A 27,027-nucleotide genomic window follows, 5' to 3' on the forward strand; every position below is an offset into this window, starting at 1 on the left:
TGTTCCCTTGGGTGGAAGATGCTCCTCCCAGATGTCAGGGGTGGAAAAGACATCAAGATTTGTGGTTATCACATCAGAATGTAGAACTGATAAAACATGAGGACTCTCTCAAAGCTGGAGCACAAGTTAAATTGTGTTTTCTGGGGAGGCAGGTATATAACCAGAGGCTGACTAGAGCAATGGATGCACTGCATTTCCTGTAAAAACTCTTCTTTTTGTTTGTTTTACTCCCTTGGTAGCTAAGACCACGCCTAAGAATACACAAAGCTCTGCTCCATAGAGAAGTTGTTTCTTAAACCTTTTGAGCTAATGAACAACCAAATGAGAAAGAGGGCTTACCTGGAGGAACCTGAGGAACTGAAGGAGAACCACCTGAGTAGAGCTGTGTTAGAACAGATGGAAGGCAGCAAGGAGCTGTGGGCCCCTGCCCACACCAGACCATCCCCTGGGTACCACAGCATGAGAGAAACTATCCTATTTACAACTCTGGTTCTGGGAATTTATAAAACTGTTTTAAATGATAGAGAGTGATTTAAATCTTTGGGACTAATCCATATGCATTCATAGTTTTCAACCGTGTTCATCTCCCCCATTTTTTTTGTCAATCAAATTTCCTTCTATAATGTTGTGAATTATAGGTTTTTAATTGAGGAGCTAAGAGATTGAGTCCAGAGGAGAACCTCTGATACACTGGTTGACGATAGGTACTTGTCCTTGTTACACACATGGACTTTATAAACTTTACTAGCTTAAGCAAGTCTTTAAATTTTCCTTTCTGGTCCTCAGTTTCCTTACCTGAAAAATTGGGGTAGTGGTGTAGGGGTTTGGACTAAATGACCTTTGAGGTCTCCTCTAGTTAACAATCATCAAGAATTTTTAAAGTATCTGCTATGTGCTGGATACTATACTTTCAGCTATGGATCTACAATCTTTCCACGTACCAATCTTTAAAAAAAAATTTATTTTAAGTCTTTCTAAAGAAAATCTTTACAGATTGGAAACTCTATGGAGGTAGGAACCAAGGCTTTTCTTAATTCTTTACCAGTCCCAACACAGGATCTGTATACAACAGGTATTAAATAAATATTTTTATTAAAATGCAAACTCATTTCCTAACTTTTAAATATTCTTTACACTTTTCTTAAAAACTTGGGGCCATCATCAGAATCTTTAGTTAGCGTGCTATTACAATTCAGTGATATTCTCTAGGCTTCTTCAGGTGTTTAGGGGGTTATCTGAATGTATTAAAGAGAGTTTTTCCAAATTTTTCAAACAGCATGAATCCCATCACTAAAACAAAATTTAGCATGCAATCACAATATATCTATATTTATTTTTAAATTCTATGCCTGCTAAAACAACTCTGAGGTATTACATCATACCTCTCAGACTGGCTAATATGACTGAAAGAAGAAATGATAAATATTGGCGAAGATGTGGGAAAATAGGAACCCTAATGCATTGTTGGTGGAGTTGGGAACTGATCCAACCTTTCTGGAGAGCAATTTGAAACCGTGTCCAAAGGGCTATAAAACTATGCATATTCTTTGATCCAGCAATATCCCTGCCAGGACTGTATCCTAAAGAAATCATAAAAAGGAAAAAAGACCCACATGTACAAAAATATCTATAGCAGCTCTTTTTGTGGTAGCAAAGAATTGGAAATTGAGAGGAGGATCATCATCTGGGGAATGACTGAACAAGTTGTGGTATGTGAATGTAATGGAATACTACTGTGCTATAAGAAATGATGAGCAGCCAGATTTCAGAAAAACCTGGAAAGACTTATATGAACTAATGCTGATTGAAGTGAGCAGAACTAAGAGAAGACTGTACACAGCAATAGCCACATTGTGCAAGGATGAACTAGGATAGACTTCCCTCTTCTCAGTAATACAATAGTGCAAGACAATTCCAAAAGAGCAGTGACAGAAAATGCTACCTACATCCAAAGAAAGAGCTATGGAGTCTGAATGCCGATGGAAGCATGCTATTTTCACTTTTAGGTTGTTTTTTTTTTCTCATGGTTTTTCCATTTTGTTTTAGTTTTTCCTTCACACCTTGACTAATGTGGAAATATATTTGAATATCATTGTACATGTATAATCTATAACATATTGCTTGTGGTCTTGGAGAGGAGGAGGGAGAAAAATTTGGAATTCATAATTTTGCAAAAGTGAATACTAAAAACTATATTTACATGTAACTGGAAAAATAATACTAGTAAGGAAAAAATAAATTCTACACCTGCACTGCTGTAATAATGTATTATGTACAAATTATAGAACATACATCCAAATAGAATTTTTATAGTATAAGATAAAGATGTTAATACTATTTTAAAATAATTTTTATTTTACCTATTACGAATACAAAACCTCTTTTTAGTTTTACCATAAAATGTCATGTTATAGTGAAAGCAACATAATTGGATATGTTTTATTATTTTTGAACTTTTTTAAAACACTTTGTGACACAGTAATTCAAAGGTTTGTTTCTAAGATCAATTTATTGAAATACTTGCTGAAAAAAAAAAAGGTGTCCAATGAAGAGAAATAGATTCAAGTAGAAGAAGTGTATCATTGGCTGTGTTTATTAATGATATGTGTTTCTTGATCCCATTCACCAACGATGCAAAAGCTTTTCTTCAAATCCACTAAAAAAATTTGCTCCTTCTGATACCAATCAGATATTCTTGTACACTAATTAGAAAGTGTTGTATTATTATTTTTTTATACCAAACAACAGTTTAAAATCCATTAAAATATTTTAGTTGGAAGATTTTTAAACACATTAGAAAATTCTGTTTCCTAGTTTTGTAAGTATGACCATATGAGTGTTTTAATGAATGAAACAGTTTTGTTTTGAACAACAAAGGAAGACCTGAGTTCAAATCCATCCTCAGACACTTCTTAGCTGTGTGACCCTAGGCAAATCGCTTATCCCTGATTGCCTTCACCCGTTCCCCCAAAAAAGAAAAGTCTAATTATATCATCATCGTTCCAGTTGTTTTGTTTTGTTTTGTTTTCCTTTTGTTTTCTCTATAACTAAAGGGCTGAAGTTAGGAGCAGAAGTTCTGACATTCACTTATTGTCTTTCATTTAGTATTTTTTGGTAGAAATCTTTCCAAGTCATAGGACATTGCTGGGAAGATTAATTTAGTTAAACCTAGATAACATATTCCATAAACCCACTTAACCAGGCACATAAACTTCTATGCATAATATTGCTCTGAAAGCAAATAATGAGTGAGGGTTGTTACAGTGTTAATGTCTCTGCACTGAGGCGTTCTCTTTCCTCTGGATGACCCATGGCATATGGCCCACAATTGTCCAACATATGGGATTAATGAGGGCATCAGTTTCAATCTACACATTTCTTTTAGAAAAGCTTAATTTCTTTGTTTAAAAAAAGCAAAATAGAAACAACAGTTGTTTTCTTCCAGCACATTGGTGCCCAGTACTCTTTTGTACCCGAAGGGTGTGCACACTCCACTTTGGACACCAGTGCCCTAGGTGACCATGGGTTTCTAGTTCTGTGCGTTTAAAGTTTTGTTTCTTCCCTCAGGCTATATATAACTCCTTCCTGCTGCACCTGGGTCTCTTGCTTCCCTTTGACAGCCTAACTTCATGTACATTGTTTCAGCAAAAGCCTGATGTCAGCTTTACCTGGATATGGGTTCTATGACAGGTGTTCTCTTCACAGCAACTCAGACTTTTTTAATAGCTGTGTTCTGGATTATTCTATCTTCCTGATATTTTTCCAATCCTTTTATAGTGCAGTGGATTTGGTGTCTGACCCCTCCCCATTCCCCTTTCCTGTTCCCTTCTTTTTTCTCTTTGAGCTGGCTGCCCTTGTAGGTCAGGGGTTCCAGAGTGTTCACACTGCTACAACTCACTCTCTGAGGGTCTTTGTGGACACCCTACGGTACAGGAGCTAGATTTATACTACTTATAAAAGAGACTCAATCCCATGCTGATATACTTCCCACTTAACAAATCAGAGAAAATGAGCTCAATTTACTCAGAAACTTTTGCTAAACAGAAGGCAAAGTGAGGGCACATTCTAAGTTCAATATACATGTATCCGTAGAGGGAGGAGAGTAGACACAAACTTACAGAAAGACAGCAGGGAGGTACATCTCCTCCCTAGGAATGCCTGGGTCTGCAGCAATTTATAACTCTGAACTTAGGGCTTTTAATGCCCTTTATCAAAGGTAATCTGCACAAAAGTTTACTAATGACTAGACTATTTTCTCTTAAGATTTAAAGTTTTTGATGTAGTTATAGAAAAGATTTCCTCCAATAAAATAACAAGTGTGGCTTAAATATATGGATTCACTCTCCTAACTCCCACTCCAACAGGCAGGTTGGGTCCCCAGAAAGCAATGACTTCTTCTCCCTTCAGGACTGTATCAGTAACCCTGAGGGGTTGTGTCTTCTTATAGCACATATGGAAACCAGGCATCAGATTTCTGGTGTTCTTCCAACCACTTAAAGCTCCCTAGGTCATAATCTGTTCTGTTCTGCCTCTGACACTTACTCACCTAAGATAAGGAAATAGACAAAAAAAGACAAATCCCGCCCCCCAAAACCCCAATCCACTGTGCAATAAATTCATGGTCATGTGGTGGCTGGGTGGAGAGGTAGTGTACCTGTTCCTGTGCTACTTTTCCTTAAAGGCTCACAGCATTTCCTCCTTTTCACTGAATGCTGACAGGAAGAGAGAGTTTTGTTCATGAGTCTTTAAAAAAAAAAAAAACCCTGCATATGACCTGGGAAAAAGCACTATCCTCACACATTTCTAGAAACAGGCTCACCAAGTATCCAAGTGGATTGGCATCAGGAAGCATATATTGTACATGCTCAAAGAACTGGGGATTTGTTGGCTACTCCTCCCCCCGCCCCATGTTCGGGTGAAGAGGGGAAAACTCTCATGGGAAGTTTGGGCTCAGTAAAAGTTTTACAGCTTCTGGAAAGTCTTCCAGCGTGGTCTCTTCCTTTTCAACTCAGGGCCCAAGTTGGCCCATTTGGACCATTTGATGTGTGTGTGTGTGTGTGTGTGTGTGTGTGTGTGTGTGTGTGTGTGTGTGTGTTGTTGAAAAAATCTATAGGATGTTCATTCAGATGCATGTTGAAACTCTAGGCAATAGACATTTTCATCCGTTTGGTCTTCCCTATATGGATAGACAGATCAAATTCCTTTGAGTGATTAAAAATCTTTCAGGAGGCTCTGCAATGTTTTGGGGATTGATTAAATCAATAAAATAGCATCTGCAAATAGGAACTTGTGGAGGATTTTACCCTCCTCAGCTTGGACTCCGTGCTAGATCTCTATTACAACAACAAATATTTTTGGACAGCAAGCATCTCTGATGCCTCATCTGATGCCAATTTCCAAAGGGTCCCCAAACAGTAATTTCTGTTGTTACCTCTTCCAAGGGATCCTGAAAGATCTTGATGGATGGATGGGAAACATCTTGTAAAAAGAGCCTGTTTTACTGAACCAAGTACTTTTCATAATCAGCAATAATAATTATAGTTAGAATTTATATGGTGTTTTAAGGTTTGCAAAGTGCTTTACAAATGGATGTAGGTGCTATTATTACCCCCATTTTACAGACGAGGAAGCTGAGGCAGACAGATGTTAGATGGCTTGCCCAGGGTCACATAGTTCATATCTGATTTCAGTTATAGCAGCATGCACACTCACTCTGGAACCCCTGACCTACCAGTATGATGACAGGTTATATGAATGAGCCAGCCCAAAGAGAAAAAAGAAGGGAACAGAAAAGGGGAATGAGGAGGGGTCAGACACCAGGTCAGACACAGACTCCAGCTCCAGTGCTCTGTCTGCTGAGCCACCTCATTATCTCCAACAATGAGCACACTGGGATCTTATATTCTACATATTTCACTCCATTTTGATATTGTTGTCAATTGTGCACATTGTTGAATATTGCTATAGAAAGTCTGCTTATTCCCTATTAGTATCACCCTCAAGGACAACCTCAATTCATGCTACTGATCATCTTAAAATTTAATATATAGTTAGGAGGGAAGCTACATGAGTTAGTTAGTGGTCCCTGACATTTTCTCCATCAACATTTCTTTCTGCACTTTTGGTTAACTTTTCCTCCTGCAGATACTTTGTACATCAATCCCTTAATGTCTTCAGAATTGTATAATCTCCAGAACAGATTTCTATACATACTTGATCAAACCCTGCTGCTTTTCCTATGTTTTGTTTTCTTAGTGCTATTTCTACCTCAGGGACTATGATTTTAGGGTTGAAATACAGTGATTCCACTAGGTTTAGAGGTCTGTTGAAATGACTTTTTGGTAAATCATTTCTAGTTTTTTTTATTTCTAATCTTCTTTTCATTTGCATCCTTGAATGCTATCGGGATGACTTTGTTTAGTTGGCTATCTTGCCACGCTTTCTTTTAACTCCTTTGAGCCTCTCTTGCTTTTCACTGCTTTATGAGAAGGTATTCCTCATAATCATTTATAATTCTTCTTTATAACATTTTTATAGAGTTCATATTCTAGCCTGGTATTGTCTTTGGCAGATATTTCTCTGGCAAATCAAATGAGCATTCGATGAGCAAGGCATTTTTCTGGAGTCCTTCATTCTCTGTGTAGGAATTAATTTACATTGGTTTAACTTCTGGATGAAATTATGGCAATGTTGTCATTTTTTCCCCTGAAGAGCTTATAAGAACCTTTTCTAAGTTGTCTTGCCTTTTGAAATGTAGACACTTTCATTTTTTTACTGTTATTTGGTGCTCATCATATCCTGCACCCACCAATTTTGAGGCAAGAGTTCATCGCAGAGTCTTTGGGCTGGGTCATCTCTAGTTGTCTGAATTGTTATCCGGTCACTGCACCCAGATGGCTCTGGAGAAGAAAGTGAGGCTGGTGACTTTTCTCAGCACTCTCTCACTCAAATCAAAGTAAACTTCAAGTCATGTTATCATCTACCTGATGTCATGGTGCTTTTGGAGAATGAAAGACAAACCACAATTCTCTGGATTTCCTCAATTCTTTCTTTAAAACCATACTTGACCCTATATATCTCACCTTGTCCTGTCTTTGAATTAAAATCAACATTCACTCTGCTACTTGATTAATGTAAAGCTGGAAAAAAGGTGAGAAAGGAGAGATGTACATGGCCCACTGTGGTTCAGAAGAAAGAACTGAAAAAGTCCAAAGACTTGTAGATTTGACAGAAGCCACAAGCTTCTGTATCATGAACTCTTCCTTCAGAATTGTTGTGTGCAGCATATGGAGAGCCCCATAAACATAGTAAAGAATGAAACTGTGCATTTCAGTAGGCAAGAAAGCTTATTATTAAAGTGGGAGCTATTCCTCAGTTAGCTGTCTGTGCACACACTGCTAACTCTTCACCGTCTGATCAGAATTTTTAATAAGCAAACAAAAAAAAATTAACGAGAGATACTGCCTAAGAGCGAAGTCAGCAGAACCAGGAGAACATCATATACAGTAACAGGAAGACTGCATGAGGAGCAGCCATGAAGTACTTAGCTGAGAATGGCAGTACAATGATCTAAGACAATTCCAAATTGTGAAAAATACTCTTCATCTCCAGGGAGAACTGATGAACCGAGTGCAGATTAAAGCAGACTTTTAAAATTTGTTTCTTGGTTTTTGTCGTTGTTAACTTTTTGCAACATGGCTAATATGCAAATGTTTTGTTTGATTTCATACTTAGGATCAGTACCATATTCTTTACCTTCTTAAAGTGATAGAAGGGAGAGAATTTGGAATTCAGTATTTTTTTAAAAAATGAATGCTGAAAATGTTTTAAAATGTAATTGGGAAGTAATTAACAAAAAAAAGTAGCAGTAGTTCACAAGATATAGTTTGAATTATTTTTAAAAATGGGACACATAACATAACTGCCACCGACGTCCCCCTCCCCCAGGTCCTCAGCTTCTCCCTCTGTCCAAGGGGCGGGCTGGACCCTACGACCTCACCGGGCTTCACACTTAGACTGTGAGGCTGGGGAGCAGAGAGGCGGCCCCTCCCCTCCGCGGGCTCCACCCCTAGGACCACGCCCACCGAGGCACCTCCACTACCATTGAGAACAAGCCCGCCCGCCTAGAGAGGCACGCGTGGGGGAGGGCCGAGGAGGACCCGGCGGCTTCCTCGCCATTTTAGGAGGAAACGCGAATCGTCAGCCCTTCCGTTTCAATAACTTTATTGAGCCCACAGGCCGGGCGCAACCACCTCTGCGCACGCGTGCGGCCGCCTTCCCGCCCCACCCCCTCCCGGGAGGAGGGCGCTCCGCTGCCCAGACGAATGGGGCTGCATCTTTGGTGGGGGGTGGCTGTCCCGGGGAACTCTCGGAGAGCAGTGGGAGGAAGGCAGGGGATCCCGGGCTCCTGCTCGCCGTCTTCCCCGAAGAAGGAGGGGGTGGTGCCCTGAGGAGGCCCAAGAACGAGCGGCGGAGGAGGACAAACCCATCCCCCCCCTGCTGGGGACCTCCGAGCCGCCATGGGCAATACCACGAGCGAGCGAGTGCCAGGGGAACGCCACGGCTCCAAGTCCCACCGCGCCGATGGCGCCGGTGGCCAGGCGCACGGCAAAGAGCACCCGCACAAGATTATGGTGGGCAGCACGGACGACCCGAGCGTCTTCAGCGTACCCGACTCCAAGGTGCGCGGCGCTCGCGGCGGAGGGCAGGGTTCCGACCCCGCTCAGCTCCCCTCCCCGGGCGGTGTGCCTGGGAGGCTGCTCAGTTTCTCTAGTCTGCTCAGTTTCTCTAGTCTGGTCAGTTTCTCTAGTCTGCTCAGTTTCTCTAGTCTGGTCAGTTTCTCTAGACTGGTAAGTTTCTAGTCTGGTCAGTTGCAGCAGAACGCCTGGGCGCGCTGCCCTCTCGCGGTGTGCTCGGCCTTGGTGTTTGCCAAGGCTTCTGTGGGAGCCGTTTTCTAGGGTCTGAAGAGTTATCCGTGGTGGAAAATGGACTGACCGGCTAGTGCAGCGGGGCAGATGAGGGAGGCTCAGCCGGCTCTCTTAAGCCAAGCGCGCAGGGACCATCCTGGAATCCCAAAGCAGGCCTTGGCCTCAAGGAGCATCCATTCTAGTGGAAGAGAACGTGCCCTCAGCTATGTATGGACAAGATATAAAAAGTGAAAGGGATGTCTTGCCGGGGGGGGGGGGGGGGGGGGGAAGGCTTTTTTGCAAAAGGTGGGTTTTGACCTGAATCTTAAAGGAAGCCAGGTGGTAGAAAAGACTATTGGACAGCCAGGTCAGAATAATGGGAGTATCTTGTTCGAGGAACAGCAAGGAGCCAGTGTCAGTAGATCAGAGAATGGGTGGAAGGGAGAGAAGTGTAAGAAGACTGGAAAGGTAGGGAGGACTAGGCTGTGGAGGGGTTTAAAAGCCAAACAGGAACACACATGTATTTGTGTGTGTGTGTATATGTGTGTGTGTGTGTGTGTGTGTGTATATACACACACACACATAATATATATTACACACATATACATACATATCCTGGAAGTAATAGGGAGTGTTAATTTTTTTTTTAATTGATCTACTTGTTGGATAGTCTTTTCTTTCAGTGAGAAGAAGAGTACTTTATTTACTAAGTAGAGGAGGGCTTTAGAAAGGTTGCTTTGGCTGCAGATTTAGGGGGAAATAGTAGGGAGAGCAGCCAGCACGTTGTTGAAATAGTCCAGGCATGAGTTGATGAGCCAGGTGGTGATTGTTGAAGGAGAGAAGGTCAAGTACAGGAGTGTTGATGCTAAGGTAGAAACAAGCAGGCTTAGCTCCAGATTGGATGGATGTGTGGGCTGAGTGGAAGTGAAGAGCTAAGTGATTTGGAAGCCTGGGTCACTGACAGGATTGCAAGGGAAAACTATGCATCAATTGGAACTGCCTGTCTAAATCAGGGATTCTTGTTTTTGTGTGTGTCATGAACCTCTTTGCCAAGCAAGTCTATGGATCTCTTGCCTGAATTAATATTTTTAAATAACTGAAGGAAATGCTGAATTTCAGGTAGAGGTTAGTGAAAAGTAAAATGTGATTCTGTTCTCCTCCCCTCATACAAGTTTGTTGATCTTCTGAAAACCAGAGGGTGGAGGAAAAGGGGCTAGGGTCTCCTAGAAGGCCAGATATAAAGGTTACTCTTGGGATCCTTCTACAGTGACTTACTTGACAAGTAGAAGCTCTGAGAGGAATGTTGACTTTTTTATTTGAAAAACACCTGAGGGTTTTACTGAACCACAAATTCAATATGAGAACAGTATTACATAGCCCAAAGAGGGGTGGGGAACATGTGGCCTTCTAGATCCTCAAGTGTAGAACTTTGACTAAACCCAAATTTCACAGAACAAATTCTTTTAATCATTTAATCCTTTAAAGAGATTTGTTTTGTGAAGCTTGGATTCAATCAAAGGTCTGCACTTGAGGATCTAGAGGGCCACATGTGGCCTTGAGGCCACAGGTTCCCCACCTCTGGCCTAGGAAAATAATTCACTCATAATTTGGGGCTGGAGTGGGGGATTGTACATGTTGTATTCAGTTCAAATTCACAGTTTAGGAAGGCCATTGAGGAGACACCGTGGTGTAGTGGAAAGGGCTTATGTAGTTACATTAGACCCGTGTAGACCTGGTTCAAATCCCATCTACTTAAGTATGACCCTGGACAAATAAATCACTTGGTTTCTCTGTGCCTTAATTTCCTTGTCTGTAAAATCTGGGAGTTGGACTTGATAACTCTAAGATCCCTCCTAGCCCTGAATCTTTGATCTTAGGAAGCTGGAGAATGTCCAAAAGGACTGTAGGCATGCCCTGAAGATGATGATTGGTTGAGGACCAGGAGGATGTTTCAGCCTGAAGAAGAGAAAACTTTAATGGAGATGTGATAGCTGCTTTCAGGTATTCTCATGGGCAGTCATGTGAAAAAGTGGATTAGATTAGTTCTTCTTGGCCCCAGGACAATAAACTGGGTATTGCGTGTGGCAATTATAGGGAAGGAGTTGACAAGTCATTGTAAAGAAAAACTATACAACCAGGAGAGCTGTCCATAAATGGATTCCTTGGCTGTAGGAGGAAATGGATTTTCCTTTAATAGATCCTCCAGCAGAGTGTAGATGACCACTTGTCTGCTCAAGTCAACAAGCATTGATTGCTTACTATGGGCCAAGCACTGTGCTAACCCAAAGAGGGTCAGGAGGACATCCTGGAGAGGAACGAAGGAACTATCTCAGATGTTTGTTGCTCAGGGCCTTCTTTTCCTGGGCTTGGGCTGTCTTCCCTCTCCCTCCTAGTAGAACTTTTTGAATAATTAAAGTCAGTGTGATGGGTGGGTTTTGTTTCGTTTTTCTAGGTGAGTCTCCTGATTTGGGGGCTAAAGCACACAAAAGAGAGGTCTCTGCTGTTGGGTCCTGGTCATTTCCAGGTTTTTAGTCTGTGGGACACATTGCTGAAATGGCTTGAATTGGGCCCATGACTCAGAATCCTTGGTTCTTGTAGTTCTGTACCCTGAGGATAAAAGGGGGAAGTAAGCTGAGCTGACAGTGCCCAGAGGCAGCCTGGGCTTGGTGTCAGTGCCAAGCTCAAATTGTGCCCCAGATACAAGCTAGGTGACCTTGGGCAAATCTCTGTGCCTGGGACATGTCAACTCCATGCCCTTTGAGGCCCCTTCTGGCCCTAAATTTCTAATTCTATTTAGAAAATTCTAATTCTATCAGCCACTGCCACTACTTAGCACTTTCCTTCAGTTGCTTCTCTGACAGCACCTGATCTTTGGACATCCCCTGCCTCTTTTGGTTTTGTAAATTTATCTCCATTTTGCTCTAATTCTTTTCACTGCTGTTACTACTCATTTAATTGTCTAGACTTGGCTACAGGGCAGTTTATGAGAATGACAGATGGCTGATTTTCTCAGTCTTGTCTATGTTGTAGAAGCATAGTGATTGAAGAGGTGAGTTGCTTCCAAACTGGTCACTTTGGGTATAGCAACAAGAGAGGAGACACTATGTGGTTTGGGGCTTCCTCCTCAGTTTTAAAGGCAGTGTGAGTCTTATGCAGCAAATTCTTAGACTAAATAAGATTTTTTTTCTCCATCTCACTGGGGTCTCAAAATGTCTCAGACCCAAAGACTCCTGGGCATTTGGGAGTGTTTCCAGAATTCCTAAAGGAAGCCTCCTAGGGAAATTTAGAATGACTTTGATGCTTTAGATTTAGAAGAGAACTGGAACCTTGATAATATTGAGAAATTATGTGATTTTATATTGGAACTAGATCAAACCAATGATGAGCCCTGAAGCTTTTAACTTTTTTAGAACCTTCAGCTTTAATCTGTTCTGGATCTACTTGTGTATCCTAACTTGGTGAATTAAAAATAAAATGAAAGATGATATTTATGTCTTTTTTAAAGAGACAGCGTTGTGCCCAATACTTCTCTTCCTGCCCAACCAAGTTTGTAATTTAATCCTAATTACACAGCATGTCTTATTTCTGCAGTTTGTTTACTTTTATCAGTACATGATTGAGAAAAGATTTCAGTTTGGAAGGTGAAGATAACTGATAGTAGAAACATCCTGGTATTTTATTTTTTTCTCCCCTTTTCTTGATAACCCTTTCTATCAGCCAAACTGCTTTCTCCATTAAATCATGGAGAATTATTTCACTGTGATTTGCTTTGCCATACTTTCCCTAAATTCCCATTTCCTAGAATGTTGACTCAGGTGTTAATTCTCCTTCCTCCTATTTACCTTACGGGGAAGAACAGATTCTCCAGAGATGGTCATTGTCCAGCATAAGGCCCTCCCTCAGTTTGTAACAGTTGGATGCCATTTAGGTTAGACAAAAACAGATACTGATTTCAAGGTATGGAAAAAAGTAGCCTAAACAAAGACCAGGGTTACTGCCCCTGAATTTGGGCCTCTTGGATCATTGTCTGTTTTCCCCATTACCTCTTTCTGGTCCTTGTAGGGATAGGGATAGAGCCTAGACCTGGGATCTCACTGATATAGTGAGGTTCCCCCACCCATGCAGGTCACCATGGGGTTTGCAGTTTAGAGTTTCACAGCATGAATTCTTAACCTAGATTCTGTGAACTTGGTTTTTAAAAAATGTTTGAAAACTCTGTGGATGGAGTACCAGTCCCAGAATCAGAAAGCCCAGAATTCAAATCTGGCCTCAGACACTCACTAGCTCTATGATCATAGGCAAGTATTTAACCCTATTTACCTCATTTTATTCATCGATCAAATGAACTGGAGAAGGAAATGGAACCACTCCAGTATCTTTGCCAAGAAAACCTCCAGTGAGGTCACAGACAAGAGTAAAACGACTGAACAACATATTTCAATATAATTGATTTCCTTTAAAATTCTGTGTATTGTATTTTATTTTATTTACATAACATTATTCTGATAAAGGATCCCTAGGCTTCACCAAACTGCCAAAGGGATCACACACACACACACACACACACACACACACACACACACAAACACACACACACACACACACACACACACACACACAGTTAAGAGGAGCCCTGCCCTTACTGTCAGCTTGTCCAGGTCTCTGGAGGGAAAACTCTAGCCTTGCTGACATCAAGGCCAGCTTTGCAGCCATTAGGTCTCGCTGCCTCTCACTCCTCTCAGAGGGAGAGAATAAAGCAGAATTTTTTAGAGTTCATTTTCTTTCTTTGTCCACATATGACTTGATGGTTCTTTCAGGTTGTTTGCCTAAGATATGTTTGTTGGTTTGGATTTTTTAAAGAGGTATTATATTGCAGTTAATAAGAGTGCTGAGCTTGAACTTGGGTTCAAGTCCAATCCCAGACACTAGCTAAGTGTAGTGCTCTCTGCTTTGGACAACTCCATGGGACTTAAAATGTCCAAGGCTGTAATCTGTACTGATAGAAGGACATCTCCCAGAATCAGCTAGTGGCCTTGTTATCTGCGTGGCCTTGAGTACTCTGTGACCCCATCTGAGAGGGAGCTGTTGGAGTCTAGAACATTAGGGTTTTGGGTTTTTGTATTTCCAGCTGACTCAATGTATAAATTGGGAAAATAATATTACTCTTTTCCAGTGTTCGCTATCCTTGTGCCTTATACATTATTTTATTACAAATGTAATTTAGTCTTGACAAAAGCGAGCAAATAGAATGAGAAATTGAATCCTAAATAATAGGATAAATGCTAAACTGCTTACATTTTGATGATAGGAAACACTGTTTGAACTTGAAGCTCTGATAACATCTTATTTTCTCTTTTTCATTCTGTGTGTCTGGAGGCATTGGTGTTGTTTTTAAGATGTGGTCATTTTCAGTATGTACAGTATTCTGACTGCTTTTTTGTGCTTTATCTCTCTACATAAATTGTCTTCTGGTGAAGCTTTGAGTAATTCATACATTCAGATGTTTGGAAAGAAAATGCTAGATGAGAAGAAATTATAGGGTGGTTTTTTTTGGTTGTAGTTGTTAACCAGATTTTTGTTTTCTTTTTAACTTAACAAAGCTTTGAAGATTCTATTTGTCTTCTCACTCTGGTTATCTAAGGCTGGGGAGAGGACAGTAGTGGAAGGAGCCAAGTAAGTGACTCTTCTGGTATTCTGTAAACATCAGGGGAGTTTGGCACTGCCTTATTAAAGGGAGCTCTTCAGGTGTCATCATGGATTCTGTTCCCTAAGTCTCCAGAGCCTTCCACTCGTACATTTCTAAATTAATTAACTTAGAGCAGATTGAGCAGAGTAAATAAGGCTTTATACACCTCCCTCCGAATTTGTGAAAAATTGATCATCGACTTTGATAACTCATCATAAACATATCCCTTCCTAATTCCCTTTCTGTTATTGAAAATTACTAATTAAATTTAATTTATGAATTATTTGTTGACCTATTACAGTTAAAAACTGAAAGTTGTCTGTATTTCCATATCAATTGCATGACTGACTTAATAGTGGTTTGGAAAAAAAATCTCCCATTTTCTTGTTGCGTAGGGTCCCTTAGTAAATGTTAAAGATAGCAACAGAGCTTCACAACTTCAGCAGAGGAACTCACAGTATTTACAGCATCCTTCATCCTGATTCATGGAAATCATTTTATAGAGAGAAGCTGCCACTCGGAAAAGGTAGAATGATTTGCCTGCAACCATTGACAGTATCAGAAGGAAAACCCAAGGAAATTTATACTGGTGGTGATTTGTGTATTAGGCTCTAGTTTGGGTAGCCTTTAAACTTTAGTTACTCCAGTCTCCTTTTTTTGGTGTATCCTTTTATGGTGCATCCAAACATCCAAATATTCAAAGTATGTTATAAAGATGGTCCTTTGAAGGCAAACCTGGCCCCTCAGCGTGGGGACCAGCTGTACTTGATTCCAGGGATAACCTGGGTGTTTTTTTCTGGCAGCTCCCTGGGGACAAAGAGTTTGTTTCTTGGCAGCAAGATTTGGAGGACTCTGTCAAAGCTGTGCAGCAGGCCCGTCCCACAGTCATCCGCTGGTCTGAGGGAGGCAAGGAAGTCTTCATCTCTGGATCCTTCAACAACTGGAGCGCCAAAATCCCACTCATTAAGAGGTGAAGATTGCTATTTGTAGTGGGTCTCTTGGGTCTCAAACTGGGAATATCCCTTCTTTCCAAAAGGAATAACGGGATTAGATCTAGAACTCCTAAGGATCACCCTTGAAGTGACAGTCTTTTCACATTTAGTAATATTTTACTCCTGTTACTGTCCCTAGACTATTATTTATAGCATTGAAACACCAAAGAATCTTCGACTTTTAACACCACAGATGAAGTCCTGTTGTATTCTCTTGTAACTAAACCCCTTTTGATAGAGGCCTAGAAGGGACCAGACCTCAAGAGAACATGAGAGTTGTCCTAAAGTACTTGGCAGACTGTCACGAGGAAGAGAGAGCAGAAAACAAGGACAATGAGTGGGAAAAGAATCAATTAATACTTGATGTCAGGAGTTGCCCAAAGTGACATGGCCTTCATGGGGAAGTGATGGATCCTACCCTACAGAAGGGCTTCAGACAGAGGTTGGGTGCCCTCTTGTCCTGTATGTTGGAGTGGTGATTCTTTTGGGGACCCTGACTCCAGCTCTAAAATTCTGTGCTTCTGTGATGGTGGATTCATGTCATTCAGAATGGCATGCTGCCCCACGTCTTATAAGGTTTCAGTGTAGTAGTAGGGTTTTTGGGGGACAGGAGGTGAGAGAGAATATGTTATAGTGGAAAGAGTACTAGATGGAAAATTAGGGTGAGTTCTGGCAGCACTTCTCACTAGTGGGTAGAACTTGGGCTAAGACATTTGTTCCGTCTAAGCTTCAGTTTCCTTATCTGTGTGGTTATGGCTTATTCAGCCTCTGCTGGACTCTTGAAGAACCTCTTTTGAGTCAAAGCAGGGCTTCATTCTGGGTCAGTGAAGGAAGTATCTGCTAAAAGAAATCACAGATTCTTAAATTATTGAAGCAAAATGCAAGAGCAAAAGGACAGCATTTAAGGAACACTTAAGGAAGGCCACATATAACAATGGCCACTGACCCTTGGGAGCCCATGGGTAGAAGGGCTTAGTCTCTTCTTATCCTCCATTTCCTTGTAGCCACAATGATTTTGTTGCCATTTTGGACCTCCCAGAGGGTGAGCACCAGTACAAGTTTTTCGTGGATGGCCAGTGGGTCCATGATCCATCAGAGGTAAGTGAGCCGTTGAAATATCTCTGATGTCACTTTCATTCTTCCATTTTCATTGCTATTGCTCCCAGCCCAGCCCGTTTAGCTTTTCACTCAAAGACAATTAGAATAGTTTACTAACCATTTCATCATCCACCCCACATACCATTGCCAGGTTAGATCTGTTCTATTCTAGGAAGAATAATCACATTTCTCCTCTGCTCCATTGTCTTCCATCAAAAAGGGGGGAAACGCCTACACATATTAAGTGCCTTGGTGTGTCCAAAGAACTGTGATGGTCTTTGGGGACAAAAAATGTTAAATTCAGGCCTTTCTTATCTTAAATACAAGGGAAAATTGAGATGAGACATCCTGGGGTTTGTTGTATGGGATTCTTGTTGGTACATCGGGTTGTGGATTTTTGATCTGACACAACTCTTGTTGAATGTTATTTCTTGGTGAAAGAGAAAGATTATATGTGAGTATTTTCAGCAAAAAGGAGGTGATTCTGGAAAAGGGACTTCATTGTACTTTTAATTTTTCTTTTTTCAGCCTGTTGTTACCAGCCAGCTTGGCACTATTAACAACCTGATACATGTCAAAAAGTCTGATTTTGAGGTGTTTGATGCTCTGAAGTTAGATTCCATGGAGAGTTCAGAGACTTCATGTCGAGGTATCTTATATTTTGATCTTGCTTACAAAACCCATCTTAAAGTACACCTGCCTTCCTAAGAACACCCTTGCCTTCTTTCTTTGTAAAATAGAAGTTTCTTATTTGATACCTTCTTGATCATCTAGCCATCAGCTTTTGGATCATTTCCTGTCTTTGCTTTTAGATGTTTCTATCCAAGTATAGCTCACTCAGACATCTAATGCCATGGTGCCTTTTTACTGGTAGCCATACTAAGAGCCCAGCAAGGAAGATTTAGTTGGACCTGCTCCTCAGGTTCCAGATCTAGGAGGTTGTCCTGCTCACTTGGGAATTGGTTCAATTTACTATGATGGATGAGGACTGGTAGGTAAAAAAGAAAAATTAGAGGAAATAAAACTTGTATGTTTTTTATTTCCTGAAAATTTCTAGAGGAAAAGAGCTAATTTTTTTCATCTTAATTTATCCAATCGATTTGGGGGGGGTTGGGAGGAGATGAGGTGGAATACAATAGAGAATTTAATATAACCAGAGTCCCAAAAGTAGGGGAATGGAGGAGCAGTGTGATAGAATTGTGACAGATATGCATAGTGAAAACAGTATTGGTTGTGCACAAAAATAAAAATCAAGACATCACCCCATGACATCATTTGAAATCTCTTTGAATGAAATGACATCTCTTTGAAAGTGAAGGACAAACACCAACAACAGCTGCACCCTACATCTGTTACCTTTGAATAGCAGTAACACTGGCAAACAAACGGACTCTGTACTGGAAGTACATAATTGAAAACACAAGATCATACATACACATTGACTGTAAGTAACAAATTTACCTGGACATTAACAAAAAAGGAAGGAATTTCTTGAGGTTTTTTATAAACTAGGCCCTGTGCTAAGCACTAAGGACACACACAAGGAAAGGCAAAAGACAGGCCCTGCTCTCAAGGAGCTGACTGTCTTAATGGGAAAGACAGCATGCAGATGACTACGCACAGACAAGATGCAAGCAGAATTAACTGGAGATCGTCTTAGAGGGAAGGCACTAGAATTAAGGGATCAGGAAAGACTTCCTTCAGAAAATAGGATTTTTAGCTGGGACTTGAAGGAATCCAGGAGGGAGAAGGGAGGGGGAGAACATTCCAGGCATAGAGGACAGCCAGAGAGCTTCTGAGAGCTGGGATATGGAGCAGGCAGGAGGCTGGTGTCCCCAGAAGTTTACACTTATCTTGGAAGTGATGGGGGGGTCACTGAAGTTTATTGAAGGGGGGGGTGACACGAAGATCACTTTGACAGTTGAGTAGAGGATGGACTGGTGTAGAGAGAGATGTGAAGCAGACAAACCAACAGGCTATTGCAATGATCTAGGGGTGAGGTGGGATCACACCTAAGAGGCAGTTGGAAGTATGAGATGAGGTCAGAATAGAGGCTAGGCCTTGAGAAATAGATCTGAGAATCAGGGCCGGAGAGACAGTAATTGGCTTCACAGGAATTGACGAAGTTATCAAGTAGAAGCATACGGAGGGAGAGGAGGACAGAGCCAGTACCAGGACAGAGACTTGGGGGCTGCTCATGGAGGACCAGGGGAGCAGGATCAGGAAAACTTTGAAAGGAAAGCATATCACGGAAAAGAGGATGATTAATGGTGTTTAGAAGTCGGAAAGGTGGTGATTGAGAAAAGGCTGTTAGATTTGGCAGTTAAGAGATGCTTGGTAACCTTGGGGAGGGCAGAGAGTTAAGAAAAGAGTAAGGGCACTTTTTGTGGACAGCCTTCTCAGGGAGGTTAGCCATGAGGGGAAGGAGAGATATAGGGTGATTGTTGTTATTGAAGGTAGGCAGATAAAATCAGGCTTTTGTTAAGGATGGAGGAGACTGGAAGGCTTTTGGCTGTGGTCAGTAGAGAGGCAGCCCATAGGTGATAGAGGGGCAGTCTGCTAGAGAATAGGGTGTCCTCACTTGTGCATTCAGGAAAGACCTGAGAGTTAGGAGGTTTGGAGGTTGGAATGAGTACCACAAGCAGGGTTGGAGGTTGGCTAGCAGAGAGAGATAGAATGAGAGCCGAGTGCGCTCAGAGGAAGGACATTGCAGAGTTCCTGGATGTGGAAGTGGAGACTTTGGAGAGATGTAAGTATGTCAGTAAGCTCTCTTTTGTAAAGTTACTTGTTCATAATTTAAAAACCAAAGTGATGGTGAGAGCTGTGGCTGCCTAAAAGTCTACTTACCTCATGTTCTTAAGTAATACTTTCCTTATCTTATTCCAGGATCCTGATATATCTTGGTAATTAAACTGTAGTTTACAGGGACCATTCTGGCTACCCAGAGAACCCAATTATGCTGCCTTCCAATAGACCTGCTCACTGTGTGCTGCATCTTTGATCTTTGCATCTTTTTTCCCTTATATAGTTTCTTATTCTATTAGCTTCTTCCCCTGCCTCCCATTTTTTATTAGTTAATGGTAGCATAGTGGAAAGAACATCCTCTTGGAAATGATACAACTGGGCTTCATTCCCAGCTCAGGCACTGACCAGCTGTATGATCTCTGATTTCTTTTTGTTTGTTTTGTAAGATCAGGGGAGGTAAGAGAATTTACAAGTGCAGCATTCAAATAAAGATGCAAGATGTCATACATAAATATTTCTTTTGGTCCCTTTTCCCCCACTTCCACACCGCAGAGATAATACAGACATTGTGGTGCCTGAAGAAGGAATTAGTTGATGGCCAAGAGATCTACAGTGACTAAGTCAGCCTATTGGTCCTGCTTGTATGGACTCCGATATATGTTTCCCATTTAATGTGTAGCTTGTTAAAGCCAGGGGTTTTGGTCCTCTAATCTGTCTTGTCACATGAAGAGATATTTTATTTTCTGAGCTTAGACTAAGTCATTGATTCCTAACCCTGGTTGAATTTCAGCAGAAAATGTCCCCGTTTTTATAGGGTGTTGAGAAGTCCTTGACAGATTTTTCAAAGGAAAATTACTTTATTTAACTTTAATTTTAAAAATGAAGTTTCCAGATAGCATTTGTGAAGTCAGACAAACAGGTTCCCCCTCAATGGAGATCTTCAAGCAAAGACTCAGTAGCCCCCTGTAGGGTGTTTGGAAGGGGGAATTCTTGGTCAGGTGTAAGTTGGACTACTTCCTTTGGCATTAGCAGGCCCTTCCAAATGTAAGAGTAAATGACTACTGCTGTGATAGCATCAGTTTTCAAATAGGTCATCTTTCACTAGTTATAAAGTCTATGATTTCTGTTCACGTTTTCCTCTAATATTTGGGAAATTTCTTTCAGATCTCTCCAGTTCTCCACCAGGGCTTTATGGTCAAGAAATGTATGTCTTTCGATCAGAGGAGCGCTTCAAATCCCCACCCATCCTTCCTCCTCACCTTCTCCAGGTTATTCTTAACAAGGACACTAATATTTCTGTAAGTATCTTGTCATTCCGCTTTTTAAAGTTTAGGACTTCTCAGAACTAGTGGAGATGGAAAGACCTTCATAAAAATTATTTACACCTATATGTTAATATCATGAACCAAAGGTGAGTAGTTCCAAAAGATGCGCATTCAGGGGTAGACACACAGTATCATTTTTCTAATGCTACAGTTTGGCACCAAGTTTCTCTCCCCCGTAGTAGACTTGTGGCTTCATGGAATACCAATACCAGCATGGAGTAATCTGTTGATTTTAATATTGTTAGGTCTAGAATATTGGCTTGCTGACAGCTTCTTCTGGGGTCACAATTCAGCAAGTATTTATTGAGCATTTATTATTGTGTTTGTGCTTTTGGGAATATAAAAGAAGCATAAGACTTGTTCCACACCCTCAAAGAACTACTAACCCAAAACTGCATTTTCATTACGATCTTGGGCCTTCAGATCTCCCATGTGGCCTGGGGTCTGTGATTTAAATTTCACATCTGTGAAGAAGGATTAGGTAGATTTCATGTCTTTAGGTTTTTGCATTATAGCATTCTAGGTATGAATTTCTGACTAGTGTAAAAGTCGTTTGAGGAAGGGGAGCTCCAATTGTCTGATTACTTTGTATTGAGCTCTGGTGTTTTTTTTTTCCCTCCTTCAGTGTGATCCAGCACTTCTCCCCGAACCAAACCACGTCATGCTCAACCACTTGTATGCATTGTCCATTAAGGTGAGTGATGGCCCAGAGAGTCAAGGATTCCTGGAATGGGCATAAGGTAAAAAAGGTGAACACTTAATGCCAAGGAAAATGGTCCATTAGGCTGACCTTGTTGACCTCTCCTTCCTACACTCAGTAGTGATGACCAGTTTTTAAGAAGACAGTTGCTTAGGGGAAAGCTTTTTGTCATCAGACTCTCCATTGGTGCTCCATAACTGGACTACTCTGCCTTTGAATGAACCTGTCTATTAGCAGCTATTGGTTATTAAATATCACCATTTTTTTTTTGGTAAGTTTATGGAATTCATAGTTAGAGGGCCCCATTCATAGAGAAGGAGGAACTTGAGTCTGGAACAAAATTATTTTGCTCAGTGCCAGAAGGTAGCCTAGGAGCAGGAGTTCCCATATTAAGAGCTGACAACTAGAACCTTCCAGAAGTAGAGCAGGCCTTGGTTCAGAGGTTCTAGGATCCCTCTCAATACTAGTCTTCAAGGAAGATCAGCACTTGTCAGGTTTATTCTCTTTGTTTGGGTCTGGGTCAGACTAGAGGCATGGCCCTTGAGGATCCTTCCAGCTGTGAGGTTTTGTGATTGCTTCTGACTTGGAAAAAAAACAAACAGCTTTATTCTGAGATGTAGGGAGGTCTCAGTTTTCTTAATTGGTGTGGGTTCAGCTGGCTCTCTTTTCCTATGGCATGCTCTCAGGCTACATAGTAAAGCCATGTGCATTTTTTCTGCTCCCCCTCCCCCTCAGTTTTTAGGAATTAGGGCTAATTTAAAAAGAGCCAGAGATGTTCCATCACCTTCAAACATACACGTCCCTGCTGATTCCCCTTTTGTTTCAGAAACTTGGTAAGCACATTTATGAAGCACACATTGTGTGCCAGGAGTTTTGTCGGTCCCTGAGGATTCAAAGAAAGACAAAAATGTCCCTTAGGTGTCACAGAACCTTTCCTCCTGTTCCCGGACCTTCCTAAGAAGCTGCCTCCCTTACCTGTACCACCTTGCTCCCCAGATCTTTTCCTCTTCTGCTCTTTGGCCTTTTCCCTTTATCTTGTATAAGTGGTAATTAAACACAGAATGTTTTCAGTGTAGTGTTGTATGTGGGAGGTTCTTAGAGAGCTTTGGTTTCTAGATTTGACTTTTTTTTATCTTTTTGTCATTTGTTCATATTTCAAAGACGCCTTGTTGTCATTTACATCTGTCTGTTTTTTGGCTTTCATGATAATTGTAGTCCTGCCATATCCCCAGTGGCTTAAACAGTAATTGATAATATGGAGCAAAGGTACCAGAAAATGGCCCTTATTCCTGAGTCCTTAGTCCCAGGGCATACATGGGTGTCTAATCCTGGCCTTCAGTCATCCCCAGACCTGAGGATACTTGGAAAACCAATTAGAATCTTTGGAGCTAAACTACCAGATCATTATTTCTAGGGAAGCTTTGGGGGTTTGGGCCTCTTTTGAACTTCCTTAGACAGCCTGTTTCTCCTTAAATGAGAATAGACTCTTCCATCCAGATAAGAGCTGGGTCTGTTTTAGACAGAAGATACAAATTCACCAAAGTATCTTTGTGTTTTTCTTGCCTTAGGCTTTCCCTTTAGACACTACTGTACAGAGATATTTCCTCCAGGATGTCCTCTATTTTTCCTCTAGTTAATCCCAGTTCTTGATTCTGATTTGTGTTCACAGTTAGTGGCTGATAGGTGGTACTTATAGCTTAAGAGTGAGCTGAGCCTTGGAGTGAGAAATTAGTTGCACCTTTTTCTTTCTCTTTCAGGACAGTGTGATGGTTCTCAGTGCTACTCATCGCTACAAAAAGAAGTATGTCACTACTCTACTTTACAAGCCCATCTGAATAGATCCCTCTTTGCTCCCCTGGATGTGGGAGAAATGTCCTCTTTGTATTTCTGGACTGAATCCCAGTCTTAGCTTAGAATTCAGAACTGATTTGAGCTTTGAGGCCAGTTTATGTGTTTCTGAGCCTCTGAATAGGCTGTTCTGCAACTCAACATTGGACCACAGGAGAGCCTGTGGGTGTGGGTGTGTATGTATGTGTGTAAGTGTGTGTGTGTGTGTGTGTGTGTGTGGTTACTTTTTAAAGAGAAAAGGGTGGGCTTATGCACATATATATATATATATATTGTACATACAGTATCTTAATGTTATTGGAAACTGGGCCACTGTCACATCTCTTGCTGTGGGATGCCTGTTGAGTGCTTTCCAGAGGCCTAGAGGAGCAGAAGCGAGAACACCTCTTAAAGCTGCTTTCCCTGACCTCGGTGAATTAATAAATGTGCAGGAACCTTGTCCAGCATAGAACCTGGTGATCCAAGAGGTTCCACTGCCGGCCTGGTACTCCCACATAATGTCTTGCATCTCCCTGTGGAAGCTGTCCTTGATTAAGTGGAAGGATTGTCTTCTCAAGTTCTCAAAGCTATGATTTTCCCCCAGTACCACACTCTTCATTCTTGCTGATCCCTTCCCCAGCTCCCATTCCTCACTCTTTTCACTTCAGGACAAAACTTAGGGACACAGGTGAGGGTCCCTGTGAAGGGCAGTGGGTGTGGAGACCTTGTTTCCTGCCTTAGGCATAGGATTATCCAGAGATACCCTTTCTCTTTAGACCATGTGCCAAGATGCTCTCTTGGCTTGCCTTAGTTCTGAGTGAAGAAACACATTCAGAAGGTCCTGAAAATGGCAGGGTTGCTAAAGTGTGTTCTGTCTCATTGGAGGTTCTCTCTCAGCTCCCTGTGGCAGACAAGAGAAAGCTCTCAAAGGGAGATCTTGTTGTTCAGCCTAGCTTCCTCTGTACTTATATTTGGAAAGCCTTCCCTGGCCTACTGTTATATATATATGTATATGTGTGGGGGTGGATGGGTGGGTGTAATATATATAATGTCATTATATAATTGACATTTCTGTAGTGCTTCAGAATTTATACAGCATTTTACATACCTAATCTTATTTGACTCTTGTAACCTGATGAAGCATGTATTGCATATATTTACCTCATTGTACAGATGAGGAAAAACAAGTCTGAGAGTAGTGAAGTTACTTGCCCATGGTTACAAAGCTGATAATTGTCAAAGGCAGGATTTGAACCCAGGTCTTCCTAACTCTTAAGTCCAGTCCTCTAACCATTCTGCCAGGCTCCTCTAGATGTAAGTTCACTCTATCTTCCTTGGGTAGAGAAGGAAATTCCTTTATCCCCAAGTCTCTTGCCTTGATGCTACAACACAAGATGGCAAACTTGGTTCCTTAAGAACGGTGCACTGAACTCTTTAAAAGATTTTTTTTCTTTTTTGCTCTTCATTCTAAACTTGACTTTAGCTTAGCATAAATCGTGGAGCCAATTTCACAGGAGATTGTTGAGGCTTGAAATTTTGCCAATTATCAGTGGTCCTTTCCTTTTTACAGAGACATGCAGGTCATCTGTCTAGCATTCAAGGAGGCCAAAGCTGTTGTTGGCTGAGGGGCTCCCAGACTGCCCAGGATGGACCCTGTCACACTAACAGGGCACCCATCAGGTCACTTTGGCTACTTCCTACTTATCCTGAGCTGAGCTTGGAAAAGACCTGTTGTCTTGGGAGTGTAGCTTTATTCATTCCCAGCATACTGGCCAGGGTGAATCTTAGCTTGGTGGGGAGGGCAGGTATGCCCTGGTAATGGGGGGAGTGAGTGAAGCTCACTAGGGACTCAGCTAATTATTGAGCTTAATTTATGCTACGTTGGACACTTGAAAACTTTTCCACCTTTGCACCAAAACTCCTGTATGGACACCCTAGTTTGGGCCCAGATGCCCTTTGCCTGGAGTGTTATTGTTTAAATAGGTCAAATCACATGACACTTTGAAATTTTGTTTGGTAAAATATAACATAAATTGAGTGTTGCATAGGTCAGAAAAGCAAAACTCGGATTTTTTTTTTTTCCTGTTACACAGTGATATCTGTTGCCAGGTTATTTGTTGTGATAGGATTGAACAAAGTTGTTGTCCTATCTAATGACCTCTGTATTCATGTATTAATTTTTTCATTCCTAACAAGTCTTTAGAGCACTGAAGTGAGGCAGGGAAGGGGACATTCATGTTCTCTCTCAGGTCAGAGGCCTGAGGCTCAGTAATAGTGGGTTGTGGTGGTGTCTTCTGTTCAGAATTCTCTATTCTGGGTGATGTGTGTGCTACCACTTTGCCAAGCTTGGAGGAAATAAATCTATGTTCAGCCACAAGGAAGATGGAAGCCAGCCATCTACTCAGAATGGAATTGGTAAGGAGGGGCATGGTCATTATCTTTACACGTCTTTACTCTCTACTCCATGGTTAGAACACTTTACCTGAATCTGAGAAATATGCACAAAAACGGTTTTGGCCGTCTGAGAGGAAGGGTCCAGAGCATGACCTCTTCTGATTTTTAAATCATGCCTTTATCTTCTGCCTTAGAGATTCTGATAAAGGTTTGGAAATGAGCGGCAAAGGCAAGGAATGGTTCTTCTAAGCTTTTTTGTTGGTCGTTTCCACAGAATTTCTGAGGGAAAGCTGGCACATTAACAGAATGGGTTGTCTCAAGGAGTAAGGACTGTGAAAATGCCAGAACATGGTATAGGAACAGTGGGGGAAAGGGAGAGCAGAAAAGTTTGGGGTTCCTCTTGTGTACAACCTAAGGGCATGAGAGAGGCTCGAGGGCAGATGGAGCTTTAGCCAATCTTAGAAACCTTGCCTCAGCCCTGGGTTTGCCAAACCAAGGCCAGATCTTGGGAGGCATTCTCTTCCATTGTGTGTGCAGTGACCTCACTTTTAGGGCTCCCTATAGATACTCATTTCCTAGAGGCAGGGTCACTCAAATTCAAATATCACTTAAACCAGACTTTTTATTTTAAGCCATAATGGAAGTAATACAATAATTAGATGGCTCCTCAGAGTTTGGTGAAATGTGTTTAACCGTCTCCTTACATTAACATAGACCTAGCCAGGAATTAGCTCTCCATCCCCATGGCAAAGAATTTAGATGTTTCCAGATGGAAACTTAGAAAGGAAGCATGTTTCTTATATGGTTCTTTAGTCTCTTTCCTGCTCTCAACATTCCCAGATTTCCCCCTTCTTAGCAGACTGGTGTCTTGGAGACTAAGTTATAACCTCTTTAAACCATTTCTTGCTTCCTGCATGAGAGAATCTGCTGCTGCTGAGTTAAGATTGACATTAGAAAGAGTCAAATCAGGGGAATGAAATGAGTGCATTGGTTTAGGAAACCTCTTTCAGCCATCTTTTCCTTGAGGAAACAGATGCTGGACACAGGTGTTTATGAACCATTCAGTATTCTAGCACCTTCTCTAAATCTGAATCCTCAGTGGCTTGGGTAGTACAAACCAACAAGGATATGAGCCTGAGTAGGTCATGAGATTATTCTTAGTTATAACTTAAGAGCTAAATGTTTATCATTGTTTATCAGCCGCTGCTTACTAGCTATTCACAGTATCAAAGTAGTATGTGATGGGTCAGGGCATTTGCTGCAGAGTGGACAGCTACAGAATTCAAAGCAGGAGGGTATGGTCCCTCTGTAAGTAAAAGACATTTTGAAGCACAAGGACCTAAGTTAACATTGA

The 27,027-nt window shown here is 41.4% G+C and overlaps 1 protein-coding gene across 1 annotated transcript; it reads left to right on the forward strand.

Moving 5' to 3' along the window:
* The first annotated feature begins 8,160 nt into the window (after positions 1-8,160).
* On the forward strand, positions 8,161-24,466 carry PRKAB2 (protein kinase AMP-activated non-catalytic subunit beta 2). Its single transcript, XM_072644590.1, has 7 exons — positions 8,161-8,681; positions 15,396-15,562; positions 16,589-16,682; positions 17,211-17,331; positions 20,592-20,725; positions 21,378-21,446; positions 23,210-24,466. The coding sequence occupies exons 1-7, from the start codon at positions 8,520-8,522 to the stop codon at positions 23,285-23,287; spliced, it is 825 nt and encodes a 274-aa protein (XP_072500691.1). The 5' UTR covers positions 8,161-8,519; the 3' UTR covers positions 23,288-24,466.
* Positions 24,467-27,027: the final 2,561 nt, after the last annotated feature.

The sequence above is a fragment of the Notamacropus eugenii genome, chromosome 2 (genome assembly GCF_028372415.1).
Source record: "Notamacropus eugenii isolate mMacEug1 chromosome 2, mMacEug1.pri_v2, whole genome shotgun sequence".
NCBI lineage: Eukaryota > Metazoa > Chordata > Mammalia > Diprotodontia > Macropodidae > Notamacropus > Notamacropus eugenii.

Bases quoted from the DNA above. Each gene is read 5' to 3' on its own strand.
- PRKAB2 (XM_072644590.1), top strand. From the start codon at position 8,520: ATGGGCAATACCACGAGCGAGCGAGTGCCAGGGGAACGCCACGGCTCC. The intron at 16,683-17,210 runs GTAAGTGAGCCG...TTCTTTTTTCAG, and splicing joins GGGTCCATGATCCATCAGAG to CCTGTTGTTACCAGCCAGCT. The intron at 21,447-23,209 runs GTGAGTGATGGC...TTTCTCTTTCAG, and splicing joins TGTATGCATTGTCCATTAAG to GACAGTGTGATGGTTCTCAG.